This window comes from Gossypium raimondii, chromosome 5 (assembly GCF_025698545.1).
Source record: "Gossypium raimondii isolate GPD5lz chromosome 5, ASM2569854v1, whole genome shotgun sequence".
Classification (NCBI taxonomy): Eukaryota; Viridiplantae; Streptophyta; class Magnoliopsida; order Malvales; family Malvaceae; genus Gossypium; species Gossypium raimondii.
Genome location: NC_068569.1, coordinates 16,806,433 through 16,821,364, shown reverse-complemented (window position 1 = coordinate 16,821,364; position 14,932 = coordinate 16,806,433). Strand labels below are relative to the sequence as shown.

The 14,932-nt window shown below is 32.1% G+C and overlaps 1 protein-coding gene and 1 long non-coding RNA gene across 2 annotated transcripts; both read left to right on the top strand.

The window, feature by feature from the left end:
* Positions 1-1,360: 1,360 nt before the first annotated feature.
* LOC105769271 (uncharacterized) lies at positions 1,361-6,286 on the top strand. Its single transcript, XR_008196370.1, has 2 exons — positions 1,361-1,530; positions 5,738-6,286. It is a non-coding gene; the product is annotated as an uncharacterized LOC105769271 (long non-coding RNA).
* A 5,687-nt stretch (positions 6,287-11,973) lies between these two features.
* On the top strand, positions 11,974-14,070 carry LOC105770270 (probable WRKY transcription factor 7). Its single transcript, XM_012591392.2, has 3 exons — positions 11,974-12,978; positions 13,095-13,220; positions 13,568-14,070. The coding sequence occupies exons 1-3, from the start codon at positions 12,188-12,190 to the stop codon at positions 13,725-13,727; spliced, it is 1,077 nt and encodes a 358-aa protein (XP_012446846.1). The 5' UTR covers positions 11,974-12,187; the 3' UTR covers positions 13,728-14,070.
* The last annotated feature ends 862 nt before the right edge of the window (positions 14,071-14,932 follow it).

Genomic DNA, 14,932 nt, shown 5'->3' with positions numbered 1-14,932 from the left:
TAAAACTTTTAAAATATTTTTGAAAACAAAATTTATTTATGAAAATGAATTCAAAAATTTAAAATTAACATGAAAAAATTAGCAACTAAATCAAATCAAACCCGATAGTGAGAATTGAAATAATCTAAAAATATCCTCAAGATGCCAACAACGAATGACATGTTGTATAAGCTTTTATCTCCTAATTAGACCTACCAATAATGTCGATAAGGATATGGACAAATAAGACCAAGACTTTTTTTTTATGGTTAATGTGCCTTTGGACAATGATGATGTATAATACATTAAGGGTTCGTTCTTCTGCACGTTTTAGACGGACTTTTTTCAGAAAAAAGTTCTTTTCTCTTAAAACGAATGAAGAATAGTCTCCTTTCACCTAAAAATTCCACCATCAGAAAATGACTTTTCTCGAGATGAAAAAGCTAAAAATTTCTCCTTTTTTTCAGCTTGAAGTGCTTTTGGCTAATAATTGACCAAATTAACCTGTCTTCTCCCCCCAAACGTTCCTTCCCCTCTGTTGGTTCTTTGGAGCTGTATACCTATTTTTTTTTCACATTTTTGGCTTTCAAAGCTCTTTCCTGTTCTTTGTTCCTAATCTTGAAAGGATTTCACTTCACAATTTAACATTAGGTCTTGGTTGTTCACAGAGCTGGCCGGTATGAGATTGATGGATATGTGTATAATTCCGCTGAGGAGCCAAAGATATTGATGACCGGGAAATGGAATGAGTCAATGAGTTATCAACCTTGTGATAGTGAAGGGGAACCACTTCTCGGCACTGAACTAAAGGAGGTTAGTCTTTTTCAGCATCTCTGAGTTGTTTTCATCTTTTATTCTTCTCGGAAACACTCTCTTAGTTCTTTTGATGCTTGTATTCTGGAATATTCTTTTTTTCCTGTCAAAAAATTACCAGTACAAAGAATGATGTTTCTTTACATGGGATTCTTAATCAGAAAGCAATTTATTCATGTTGAGCCTTCCCCCGTAGTTATTAACTTTGGACTTTTGAGACAAGATTTCCTGTCAGAATGGTGAAAACAAATTTGTTTTCCAAGTATCATACGTATTACTTTTCTCAATAGCTTCAGATATGCTAAATAAACGGTGTTGCTTCTAACAATGAACAAGAGAGCCCTGGTGCCTGGTTTCAGTAGTATTTTATTTGCGATGTTGAAAGTTTTGTTTACATATTATAACATTTTGTCTATTGACATGATGAGTGTTTTGATTTCAAAATTGAAGCAGTCGAGGACTAATATGCTTACATTTGCTAATAATTTGTGACGCTTTAAGAAGTACAAAAAAGATTATGCCCCGATCTTGAAGTGCTTGTCATTACTGTTGTCATTATGCGGGCATGGAAACTTGCTGATGCTCTAAAAAATGATAAATTCCAGTACACACATTTTGTGCATAAGATTAACAGCTTTGATACTGCTCCGAAGAAGTTATTGGCATATGATTCTCACCTACGTCCCGACAGATATGCACTAGAGCAGGGTGACCTCTCTAAGGCAAACTTTGAAAAGAGTAGGTTTCTCCCCCTCCCCATCAAACTAGATTTTGGAATTTATGTTTATTTATGCACATCATGTTGCTGATAGTATGAGCGTTGTTAATGAAGGTGAAACAGGTTATGGTGTTGTAATTCTTTCAGAATTAGTGTTCCTTTTTTCTGCTATGCCTATTTTGCTTTACTGCTTTGCTCTGCTTTGTGCCTTTGCTACTTTGCTCTGCTTTAGCGATTGCTAGATCCCCACCAATCAGTTAGTGCAGGTGTTTAATATGTCCTTCCCATGAATTTGATTGCCATCTTATGCTTCATTATTATAAAATACTCTTAGGGATGATACCTAGGTTGGGCATAAATTGCTTCAAATATGTGAATTTATGACCATTTATATGTCTCATCTGTGAATTAGATTCTGTTATGATAGTAGCTAAATACTCTATTCTTTCATCACCTAATAATAAAATAACAGTCGTAGCTTTCACAAGGCATACACGTGTTTGGCTTTAGGATTTATTTTATTTGTGTTATCGTACTTATACAGTAGCTGGGATCAAAGAGATGACCCCAGCACACACTCTATTTCGTAAGAACCAGAAAAAAAAAACCATAATAATAAATTGTTGTATTGATTGAATGTGTGATAAAATAATTAAATAAACACATTTGGTTTCAATAATAGTTGAAAGTGGAAAGCATAGTGCATAATTTGTCTATGCCATTACCATCCCATTTTGACAAAATAATTGTAACACCCCTTACCCGAGACCGTCGCCGGAATCGAGTACGAGATGTTATCCAATTTAAACTACCAATTCAGAGCATAAAAATTTGCTTTTAAAATTAAATTCACTGTTTACAACAAAACTGTCCACCTGCGCGACTGTCACTAATTTACTTATAACTCAAGTTACGAAACTCAAAATTTAAATCCGTAAATTTTCCCTGAAACTAGACTCATATTCCTACTTACCATATAATTTTCAGAATTTTTTACTTATCCAATTAGTAAAGTTTATTCATTAAAGTATCCCCTGTTTCACAGCTCGACAGATCTGACCTCTTGCCACTAAAAATCAATTATCTCATTGTACAGAATTCATATAAGGTTACCGTTTATTTCTTTTGAAAATAGACTCACTAAGGAATCTAGAAATATAAATTATTACCCATAATTATTCCTGTACAATTTATAATGATTTTCCAAAGTCAGAACAGGGGACTTCAAAAACCATTCTGACCCTGTCTCACTAAAATTAAAATATATCAAAATACAGAATTCCTTTGCCTACACCGTTTCTTTCATATAAAAATAGACTTGATAAGATTTAATTCCATATATAATTCACTCTCTAATTCCATTTCTACTATTTATGGTGAATTTTAACATTCACGTCACTACTGCTGTCAAAGAAACTGCTTCTTTGAATTAGTTACTATTTAACATACATAACACCCAAAACATAATTTTTACTAACTATTTCAATAGCTAATCTTAGCCATATCATTTGAACATGCTCAAAATGATTAAGACTCTATACATGCCATAGTTTTAAACATTCTGAAAAGCACATAATACCGAGATGATTATGATAGTGTGATATGAGCTCCGACGATCTCCAATTCGACCAAGTTCAAATCACTATAAAACAAAGGAAAAGAAGAAAGGCGTAAACTACTAATAGCTTAGTAAGTTACATGTAAATAATAATTACTCATTTAATAATTAACACTTTTAACATATAACTAATCAAAACATTTCTTAGCAATTTCAATCACTTATACATGCACAATCTTACCAATTCACTTGCATATACATTTTCACACTTAATCTTTATCACTATGCCCATTCTTTTCAAATGTACCTGCATACACACTTCATTTCATATTCACTTTAACTCATTATTAATCCCGTTGAACACTCGGAATATACAGAGATCGTAGAGATTTAGCACATAAGTGCAACAACGATATGTAGCGAAGCTACCACTATTATGTAGCCGGCTACCATCGAAATGTAGCCGGCTACCATGTTATGTAGCCAAGCTACCACCAAACGTAGCCGAATCTACCACCGATCAATAACACCGAAATGTCCACGGGCCTGCTCACACAAGTCGTCAGTGTCTACAACACATGCTAGATCACCCAAGACCGGGACTCATCTGTAACATCTGTAACATCGATCTCTAGTGACATGTCACTTGTATCCACTTCTATTCCTAAGTTCAACCGGAATTTACACTTAACACTTTATTTTCAACACTTTAACACTTGAATAATTCATGAATAATTTTCCTTCCACATTGAATATTAATTCACATATCAAATATAATTCACAATTTATAAAAATATAACTATTATTTACACGTAACTTACCTCGGATGCAAAATGACTATTTTTGTAATTTAGTCGATAACTTTCTCTTTTCCCCGATCACTTCCACTATTTCTTCTTTCTTGATCTATATTAACACAATTTAATACATTTTATCAACATTTCATTCAAATACAATTCATACACAACATTTTGGCAAATTTACATTTTTCCCCAAAACTTTTCAAAAATTCCACTTTTGTCCCTAAGCTCGTAAAAATAAAATTCACTAAATCATATTTCATGCTCATAACAGCCCTCAATTTCACAAAATCACAACTTTATGCACACTTTACCATCTTTCACAATTTAGCCCTTTTTCAACATTTTCATCAAAATTCATCTAGTAAAACTTGTAATTAACACTTCAAACATTCATTATCTAACATCACTAATCAATTTACAATTATATCATGAATGGGTCAATTTTTAAACTTTAATTTCATTTAAATTAAATAGTAGAAACATGAAATTCAAGCATCAATAAGCATAAAAATACGAAAATAGTTAAAAACGGGGCAAGAAATCACTTACAATTGAGCTTAGAAAAATCAAGAACCTTAGCTATGGTAACATGAAACTTTCGGCAGCAAGCTTCTGATTTTGAAGAAGATGGACACTTATTTTCTCTTTATTTTGTCTTTTTCCCAATTTGGACAAAAATGCCCTTGACCCATTACTTAGATATTTTTCTAGAAATACCCTTTTGTGTCCATAACACTAATTTATGGTCTAATTGCCACATAAACACTTCCAATTTCATGCAATAATTCAATTAAGTCATTTAATCACTAATTAGACACACTTTGCATTTTTCTCGATTTAGTCCTAAAAATTCAATTAGGCACTAAATCATTAAAATTTTCTATCCATATTTTCACACAATATTTCAATCAATCAGTAACTAATAAAAATTTATAAAATTAAACTATTTCACTTCGGATTTATGGTTACGAAACCACTATTCCGATTAGGCCCTATTTCGGGCTATCACAATAATATATCATGGGTTCACAAATTTCTCAGTTTTGAGGAATGTGTTTATGGAAGAACTGGAATAAAGGTCCTAAACAGGCATATAATGTGTAGGGTAGCATCTTCTTAATTTCCTCTGCTCATCTATGATCTTATTAAGATTTTGAAGTTGTTGATTTAAGCTAGTATTTCTTGAGACAAATAATTTCAACTATGGCTTTTTTTCTTGTTTCAATCTTCCTTTCTTGCTTTCTTGTTTCAATCTTCCTTTCTCTCCTTGTCTTATTTTGCCATCCTTCTGTTTGTTGAAATTCCCCAATCAATTCCATTTCTTGCTTCTTCTTTTTTCTTAAGAAATGTGGGATTGTTTGTTACTAAAGATTTTTTGGGTTCTTGTTTTTCTCGTTCATTTAGGGAAAGAAAACGAATTTTAACTAAAACTCAGCTCTTTGATTATTTGATCCCTATTTCATATGATGAGATCTGAAGTAATCATTTCTTCTTGTATTTGGACTGGGCTTGAAAATGTTTGTTTTGTTCTTGAATTTGTTAGTATTGGGTGGATTAGTTCATTCATGTAGTAGATATTTGATACAATGGTTAACATAATTGAATCAATGCACTTCACAAGATGTTGATTAAAATTTTAAACCCTATTATAATGGTAAAATATCATGGTGTCATGGAGTTGCAAATGCTAGTCCTCATCCATTGTTCAAAGTTCATAAGGTTAGAAACTTCTAATGTAAATTTCTTGACCAATCAGTTCCATTGGCTAGATGGTTTGACCCATATTATTAGATCTGTTTGTTTTTAGCCTATTGTTTGTAATGTCTATTAATGAGTTTCTTCTTATAAACTTCTTTTGGTTCTTAGGCTCAGATGTGAACGACTAAAACATTTGCAACAAGATTTTGATGTGCTGCAACAATCTGTTGACCAATATTTTCATGATTGGCTTTTGCAAACACTGCAGCTTGTACACTTTTACTTGTGTCTAAATATGGATGTCATTTCTATCCCTTTTTCTATTTGTGGATTCAATATTTTGGGTGAGATATGCTGGGGAAACTCTTTTCATGGTCATAATAAATTCTTTACTGATTGCTTTACAGTGAGGCAACTTTCTTCAAAGTAAGTTTCAATGACAGTTTATTTTTTTGCAACCCTTGGTGATTTTGTTCTTCTTTTTTTGCAAGTTTAAAGTGATGCTGACGACGACGACGACGATGATGGTGATGATGACGGTGAATCAAACAATTCAAGTGGTTTTGAAATGGAATTAACAAGAGATGGTATAGCTTCTAGTTTAATGAATTCACTTTAAATTGTAAATGCTATTGTAAAATTTTTAGTATTTATATTTGGTATATAAATATTATCCCTTTTTAAAACTTTAATCCAAATATATGTAATATTTTAATTTGTTAGGTTTATGTTTTCTATGTTATGTTAATATATAATATGAGTTATATATTCAAATACATTTTAAAATAAAATAATACAAATGTGTTAAAAGCATTAATTAAAAATAAAAATAATTTTATAATAATACAATTGTGTCAATATCTAATTACAAATATTTAATTTTTATATTTAAATATTTAAATATAGTTTATATATTCTAATTAAATTTATAAATAATTAATATTAGTTACTTAGAAATATTTAAAATTAATATTATATATTAAAATATTAACAATAAGTTATAATAAATTATTTTTTATATTTTTGCTAAAATATCATAATATTAACTAATTTGAACATTATTTAAATACATATTTGTTATTTTATAATATCATGTCTAAAATGGACATTTTATTCTTCAAAAGCACTTTTTAACAGTAATACCAAACACTCAAATTTTTAAAAAACACTTTTCAAAAGCAATAAAGAACTGTCCTAACCACATCAGACAAATAACCCAAGGATGTTGCTCGGTATTTAATAATTTGCTTTCACATCATCATATAAATGAATTTACTTATCACCCCCTTCCTTTTTAAAATTTATCTCATTACTTTAAAATTAAACATATTAAATTACATTAATTTGTTTTTTCACAGAATCCGTTTATTATTATTTTGGGACAAATCAGAGAACATGATATAGTGAAAGATAAGATAATAAGAAAGAGGAGATTCCCCAACCAGATCCAAATGCAATGCATGGTAGTCCAATTGGATAAAGGGATTTCGTAAAGCTGATGATAATAATAATAGAGAAGTGAATCTGATGCAATCAAGGAGAGGATATTTTCTGAGTTCAACCTCCATACTTCCAGCCAGTTGGCCCATGTGCTGACATATATGGGCAAGGATCTCCCCAGGGAGCTCTTTATGTCTTTTGCAAGATCCCTTTTCTTTTTTGTTTGTTTGGACTTTGATTTTTTTTCCGTTGTTGTTTATGTTTCAACATCGTTACGGAGTTTTGTTGCCCCTCGGACTTTTTAAGTCCTAAAATGAGAAACTTGTTGATTCCATTTCACATTTAAAGAAAAATTAACTAATTATACAAACTTTACTTCCCTACCACATCCTAGTTCATTGCATAAGGCATGTTGAAATTAGTAATGGCGTGAACCCAATTAAAGAAACAAAATGTCCATCCAACCAGCCTCTCAAATTTCCCATTTGCTCATACCAATATCCTTGGGAATAATTTGTCAGTCAAAAAAACTTGAAATTATTGACTTACGCAACTAGGGGTGCAAAAGTCGAATCATATCAATTAAAACGATTTTAATTGCATTGGTTAAGAGACGGGGTTAACTAAATGTGGGGTTGAATCGAATCTCTTTGGATAAAAATGGATGGGTGACACTTTTGAATTTGTTAGGTCATCTATGATCTGAACCCAGTCTTCACGCGGAAGTCAGTTGAGTGCTCTATTGCAATTGAGATTTGGTCTGCGTATCATTGTTTGGTTCAGCTGTTCCTAGATGGTTCTCAAACGTGGGTTTCCCTGCTAGTTATTCTTTGAATGGCATTCAAGATTTTGGGAAATTCAATGCAAGTTGGTGGTGCGTATAACATGGATACTGTTCCTTACATGTCTGCATCAAAGAGATCGGGTAAAACGATTAAATTAAGTTGAGTTCAGTTTTGGAAAGCACTCTTTAACAGATTTTCAATGCTCAAAAACCATCAAATATATATATCTTTTGTTTCAAAAACAATTTTCATTTTTATTTTAAAATTAAAAACACCATTGATAAATAAGAATAAAAAAATATTTTCAATAATGAAAACATGTTTAGTATTTATTTAATTTATAGAAACATAAGAAATAAAACACAGTTTATATATTCGTTCTCGTTCCCGTCACTTAGAATGGTCGGTTTGGTCAATATCTAAATCGAAATACTCAAAATGTAAAAATTTTAATCATTGATCAAACCGAAATATTTCAATTAATTCGATCAGTTAATCGAATTAGCAAAAATTTATATGTTTTTATCTTTTGGTTGAAATACATTGCTAATATTAATTACAAATATATAAATAATATTAATTTCTTATATAAAATATATAAATAAAATACTTATAAATAATATTAATTACAAAAAAATAATCTATGTACTTAATTTCTTATGTTAATATTATATTTTAATATATATTAAATTTAACGCATTTAATAGTTATTTTACTTTTTCATTATTATTTATCATTTTATTGCCATCGTTATGTTTGCATCCAAATGCATATGTGATAATTATTTTAATCTTCCCACTACAGTATTCAAACTCATAACTATAATAACGAATCCCGCCAGATTCAATTTCATCGCCTGCCCAAATGGGAGTTAAGATCTACTCAATTACTTTTATCATCATTCAAATGTGTAGTACTCATGTAGAGCCTAAGTGGATTTCTCGGACCAATATTTTGACTTAAAAGGGAAACTACATTTGGGCATTGTTGTTTTTCTATATGGGTTTTTGGTTAAAATTTGCTACTAGTCCTTATACCTTGTGTTAGTCATGGATTTAATTCATATACTTTAATTTGACCATTTTTAGTCTATATACTTTTTAAATTAGTCAAATTTAGTTCCTATATTTTTAAAAATTTAAAACTTTAGTCCTGATCCACATGGTAGCAATTAAATCTAATTAGTTAAATTCTACCATTAATCTTATGCTATGTATAAAATTAAAGTTTTACTTCATGTTTTTCAATTGGATCGTTCTTAGTCTTTATGCTTTTTAATTTGAAATTTCAATCCTTATGCAAATGATAACATTTACATACATTAACTGAATTTTTTATAAATAATATGTAGAAATAATAATTTGACATGGCATTGCACATATAGTAATATATTTCTTGCATCGAAATTTGAAAATAGCATAATTGAACTTAAAAATTTAATAACTACAAGTTTGATAAGGGTTGTAATTTTAAAATTTAAAAGTTACAAGTACATAAAGTGATTAAATTAAAATAGAATAACTTATGCATATTATTAGTATAATGATTAATAGAAAAATTTAACATTTTTTAAATATTTTTCTCTAGTCCCTCGAATTCGCAGCACTTAGGGTTGGGGCTTGGCATTTGGTTTTTCGTGTTATTTCTTTGTTCATTTTGGATACAAATTCTGTTTCTGAATGGGCCACTTTGGCTTAGCCTCTTTCCATTGTCCTTCCTTTTCTTTGTTTTTCAGGTGTTGAGAAACTACATCTATCGTTCTAAAAATGTTTGTAAAGAAGAAAAACCGTTATGCATTCCATTTTTAACTATGCATACTAATTTTAAATTGGGTTAACTACTAAAATAATTATTTTTTTCTCAAGTTACATTTTAGTCACTTATGTTATCGTGTTGTAACATTTTAGTCATCGAGCCTCTAATTGTGTCGTTAACAATGTAACAGTAAGCTGACATGGCATGTTAAATCATCATTTCAAACAAAATTTTTAGGCTAAGTTATAAAATTGGTTCCTATATTTTTTTGTTTTAAGTAATTTAATTTTTTTTCATTTATGTTCTTTTAACTTTTTTTTTCCATTCTCTTCTGCTTCTTCATCTGTTTTCCTCCTTTTTCCATCTCTTTTAACATAATTTTTTTTATATTTTCCATTTGTTAAAACTTTTTTATGTTTATGAAAAACAAAAGACAAAAGCTGAAACCAAAACAAAACTTGTTTTGCATATTCTCACCCCATAATTACAAATTCTAATTGTCTATCACTGCTTTAACAAATCAAATTGGATTTCTCAATGACCTAGTCTATAAGCTCGCCTCACTCGAAGACCTCGCTAGTCGTGACTTATGGCAGTCCACCATCAACAAAGTTTATTGAACCTGTTCCCTCAACCTCCTAAGCAACCCCTACGCCCACCTTATCTACCTTACCTACAACATTCTCGCCCTCTTGAAACTATGTTGTTTCACGGGTTCTTCAAACGAGCTCTACACTCTCAATGAGTAAAACGACCACTATATGAAACTTACCCTCAACTTTACTCAAACCAGTTTGGTTCCATGCTTCCTTTCTCTATTCGATTCATCCATGTTTGGCTTCCAATCAAGTTTGCTTGAGAATATCTAAAAAGGCTTGAATCAATTTTATCATTTGTTTAATTTTATTCGTCAGAAAATAAAAGAAATGGAAAGGAATAATTTACACGATTTTGTAAAATTTGGTAACATATTTTTTTAAAAATATAAATAATTCAATTTATGTTTAGATTTGATTAAGGATGTGTTTTTTTATATATTTGATTAGGTTATATTCAAATCGATACTTGATTAAAAATTATTGGTATTCGATTTTGAGTGAAATTCAATTTAGAAATCATGTGAATGAAACAATAACTTGGTTTATTTGATGGGCAAAATTATATTTTTTGACGAAGAATATGTGAAGAAAGAAAAATAAAGGGAAAGAAAAAAGGAAAATAAAGAAAAACCAAATTGTTCAAAAAAAGTATAAGGACTATTTTTAACAAATCGAAAATTGAGAAAACTACGTTAAAATAAATGAAGAAGCGAGGAAAACAGAGGAGAAGTAAAAGAGAATGAAAAAAGTTAAAAGAACATAAAAAAAAGAAAAATTAAATTGTTCAAAATGGGAGAATATAGGGACCAATTGTATAATATAACCTAAAATATTTGTTTGGAATGAGGATTTAACGTGCCACATCAGCTTACCGTTATACCATTAACGATAATTAATAGTTTAGTGACAATTAACATTTTAGTGGAAAAAAAAATGCATGCTCTATTCGATATGGATATAGATTTGAGTTTGGGGTTATAAAATGAGAGATCCTGCAAAATGAAAGAAAGAGTAAATTATAAGGCGTAAGAGTTAACACTCCAATTATTGTTCGATGTTTAAGTTAAACCAAAGTCATCTTGTAGGTATAAAAGAAGATGATGAATAGTGAAAAAATTTACTCTGTGAAGATTCTTGGAGGCCTTTCTGCTTCATTTTTTCTTTCTGATACCTGTCCTCGGCTTGTTGGCAATTCATGGTTGGTTGCCATTTATTGGGTATACTCTAAGGTAATTGTCTTGGGCTGCTTGGGCCTTTGTTTCTTAGATTTTATAGTGATGTGACCCAACAGGGCGGATATCAATTAGGTTGGATATTTTGTATTAGAATCGTAGGTACTAAAATTACAATCATTTTAATAATAGAATTAAAAACTGTTTGATTATTGAAAAGAATAAAAGAATCCAATGTGACTTGTGGGACGAGAGTTTGACGTTGCTTTCGGTTTCAGGTAAAAGAAGGTGGGGCCGTTCCTACTGGAGCCCATACTGACTTTCTTATATTTATTTTTGAAAAACCTGCAAAAGGTCAACTCTACCTCACTGTCTCCAACTCACGATTTTAATCCAACGGCTAATCACAACCTTTTGACCTTATGTCCCCTCTCTTTCTCTTTTTTCTTTTCATCATTTCGACACGGTCTTCCAAACCGGTTTTAGCCCGTTGTTAGTGGACCCCACTTTTAAAAACTGCTTGTCAACGTGCTGACAAATTTTTGTATACGCGGGAGTATCTGATTGGAGGGTAAGGTTGACGGGCAATACGTAACAGAGGCAACAGGTCAGTGACCCAACCAATGCCCTTGCATTAGGGAGGGCATCTGTTTGACTTCATTCCCTTCCTTTTTATGCAACATTATCATCTTTCACGTTCTTTTGTTTGCCTTTTCAGTTCTTTTTCATCGTTATTTCAATTCAGTTTCCCTCTTCTTCTCTATCAAGTATTATTCCCTTCTTTCTATCTATAAAACTGTGTTAGCTTTTGAGTTTGTCGAAATTGTGGGGTGCTGGGAATTTTGTTTTCTGCTTGGATGAACAGAGATGGCTGTGGAATTGATGATGGGGTACGATGGTGGTAATAGTTTTGTAAGGAGAATAGAGGAAACTGCTTTGAATGAAGCTACAACTGCTGGGATTCAAGGTGTTGAAGAATTGATAAGGTTGATGTCCAAAAGTCAACAGCTTTACAATCAAGATGCTTCTTCTAAAACTTCTTCTCCGTCGGGTTCGGAGCCGGCGACGGAACTCCAAGCTATTACAGATAAGACTGTTAAGTCCTTCAAGAAGGTTATTTCTTTATTGGGGCAGCCCAGAACCGGACATGCTCGATTTAGACGTGCTCCTCTTAGTCATCTCGACCAAGAGGTGAAACACCAGCAACAAGATGCACGACAACCTCGGCAAAAGATACCAGAGTCAGGGGATTCTTCTCTTCAAGTAGCCAAAAATCAGGTGTCTGCTTTTAAGCCTTTTTGTTCAAGTCTGGGTCATAGGTTGCCTCCTCTGCCTCACAATCACCACCAGAGTAAAAGCAGTTCTCTTTTGGTGCCAAAGACTGGTCTTTTGGAGAGAAATGAAACGGCCAGTGCTATCAATTTTTCATCTTCGCCGCCTTTGTCTGATGGGAATTCTTTTATGTCTTCATTAACAGGGGACAATGATAGCATGCATCCATCTTTGTCTTCTGGTTTTCAATTCACTAGTCCTTCCCATATCCCTTGTTCTGGTAAACCTCATTTTTCTTCCTCTTTGAAGAGAAAGTGTAATTCCAAGGACGATGCTGCTCTCAAGTGTGGATCTTCCTCTAGCCGTTGCCACTGCTCCAAAAAAAGGTTGGTTTTCCATCTTTGTTATCCATACAAATTCTTCATGTAAACTAATTTGGATGGTTTAATCGATTCCCTTCTCAAGTTTTAACTTTGCGATTGAATTCCTGGTATATATATAGGAAATCAAGAGTGAAGAGAGTCATTAGAGTTCCAGCTATTAGCACCAAGATGGCTGATATTCCTCCTGATGATTATTCCTGGAGAAAGTATGGCCAGAAACCAATCAAAGGTTCTCCTCATCCAAGGTGTGTAATTTTTTGTCCTTTTTGTTTAATCAAAGAGCTAATATCTTCTCTTTTTGCATTCAATTTTTTACCTTTCAAGTTTTTTTATTTTATTTTTTTATCATGGGCTATTAACTGATATTTCACTTATTTGCGTCTTGACCAAAAGCCTCCAAACTAATTCAAGTTTGCATTGAATGTTTTTGTTTTCAACTGCAATTGTCATATTGTGGGTGGCCTTAAATCTCATTTGACTTTTTTGCATCGTACATTGAATTGCCCACTGAGTTAGTTCATTTAGTTAGGCTTTTCAGTCCACTTAACTCAGACCCGAGTTTCCCCTTACCCGTTTCTTTGGGCAATTTCAGGGGCTATTATAAGTGTAGCAGCGTAAGAGGCTGCCCTGCAAGGAAACATGTAGAGCGAGCTATGGACGACCCAATGATGCTGATTGTAACCTATGAAGGAGATCACAATCATAGCCACATCTCGGATTCCCCAGCACCTTTGGTTCTTGAGTCATCTTAGTCCCGTCACGATCCATCGGACGCACCCCCCCCCCCTTTCAATGGTCATCTAAATCGAGCCAGCCCCTCAAGTAGGGTTGTTCAGATAGTCAACTGTCCAACAAGACAATTAGATTGATTAGTGGGAATATTAGTTGTTTAAAAGGACAATATAGGATTCCCCATTCTTGGTTTTGCCAAAAGACAATGTTAAGTAGGACTAGTAGGGGGTGGGTTCTTTTCATCGTTCTACTTATTAAAGTTGTTATACTCGATTACCAGAATTTTTGTTCATTTCATATATAATATTATACAAATATGGTGGTGGATCTTGTCGAGGATAGTATCACTTTAATTTGCTCCAATGACCACCAAAGCTCTGAATTCTGATAACTTTATTTTTATATTTGAAGGCAAATGAGTGTTGCAGTCAATAAACAAATAAAGAGTCTTTCATTACTTTATTAACAATGGATGGTGATGCTGATTTTAATTAGTGTTGAGTGGAGTTTGATTTGATGAGGAAAATAAAAAAGAGAATGGTGTGGGTGGTTCTTTTGTTAGCTTGTGATTGTTCCCCAAGCTACATTTCGGTTCGTTTTGTAGACTCAAGTTGCAATCATGGGATTTTATAGTCAGATTTGGTAGTGGTAGAGAATCTATATTGTTGATTATTGTTTGGGAGATATGTCCATTTTCAATTTGGAGAATAATAATAAGTCAAACTAGCTGGTCTGGCATGTTGATTATTGTTCCCCCCCCCCCCTCCCCCCACCCACCCTCTTTTTGCTCTCAGTTATCATCAGCTAGTGTCTAAATTCTTTGCTTTTCCAAGTTTTTCAGATGAGAAAATTCAGATAGCATTTCTTTTGTTCTTGTTATTACATGCTTTAAACTATTTAGGTCAAACTTCTACTATTTATTCACAAAACTGCCCTTTGCTTACCTATGCTTCAAGGAGGGATCTAAGTTTTAATGTTACAACTAATCTTTTGAAATTTACGTTGGCATTTAGTCAAAATTAGAAATGGGATGTTGAATTTCTTCATTTATAGCTGTATCAAATTATTTTACGATATTCTTTTTGAACGTAATTTTACCATATTTAGATTGCTTGACTAAGGGTACTTCTTTGCCATTGCTATCTTTTTAAACCATACAAGGAACATTTCCTCAAAGTTGGCCTATTTTCACTTCTAATAAGAGCTTTCCTTGTACTATTTTCTC

Bases quoted from the DNA above. Each gene is read 5' to 3' on its own strand.
- LOC105770270 (XM_012591392.2), top strand. From the start codon at position 12,188: ATGGCTGTGGAATTGATGATGGGGTACGATGGTGGTAATAGTTTTGTA. The intron at 12,979-13,094 runs GTTGGTTTTCCA...GTATATATATAG, and splicing joins TGCCACTGCTCCAAAAAAAG to GAAATCAAGAGTGAAGAGAG. The intron at 13,221-13,567 runs GTGTGTAATTTT...GGGCAATTTCAG, and splicing joins AAAGGTTCTCCTCATCCAAG to GGGCTATTATAAGTGTAGCA.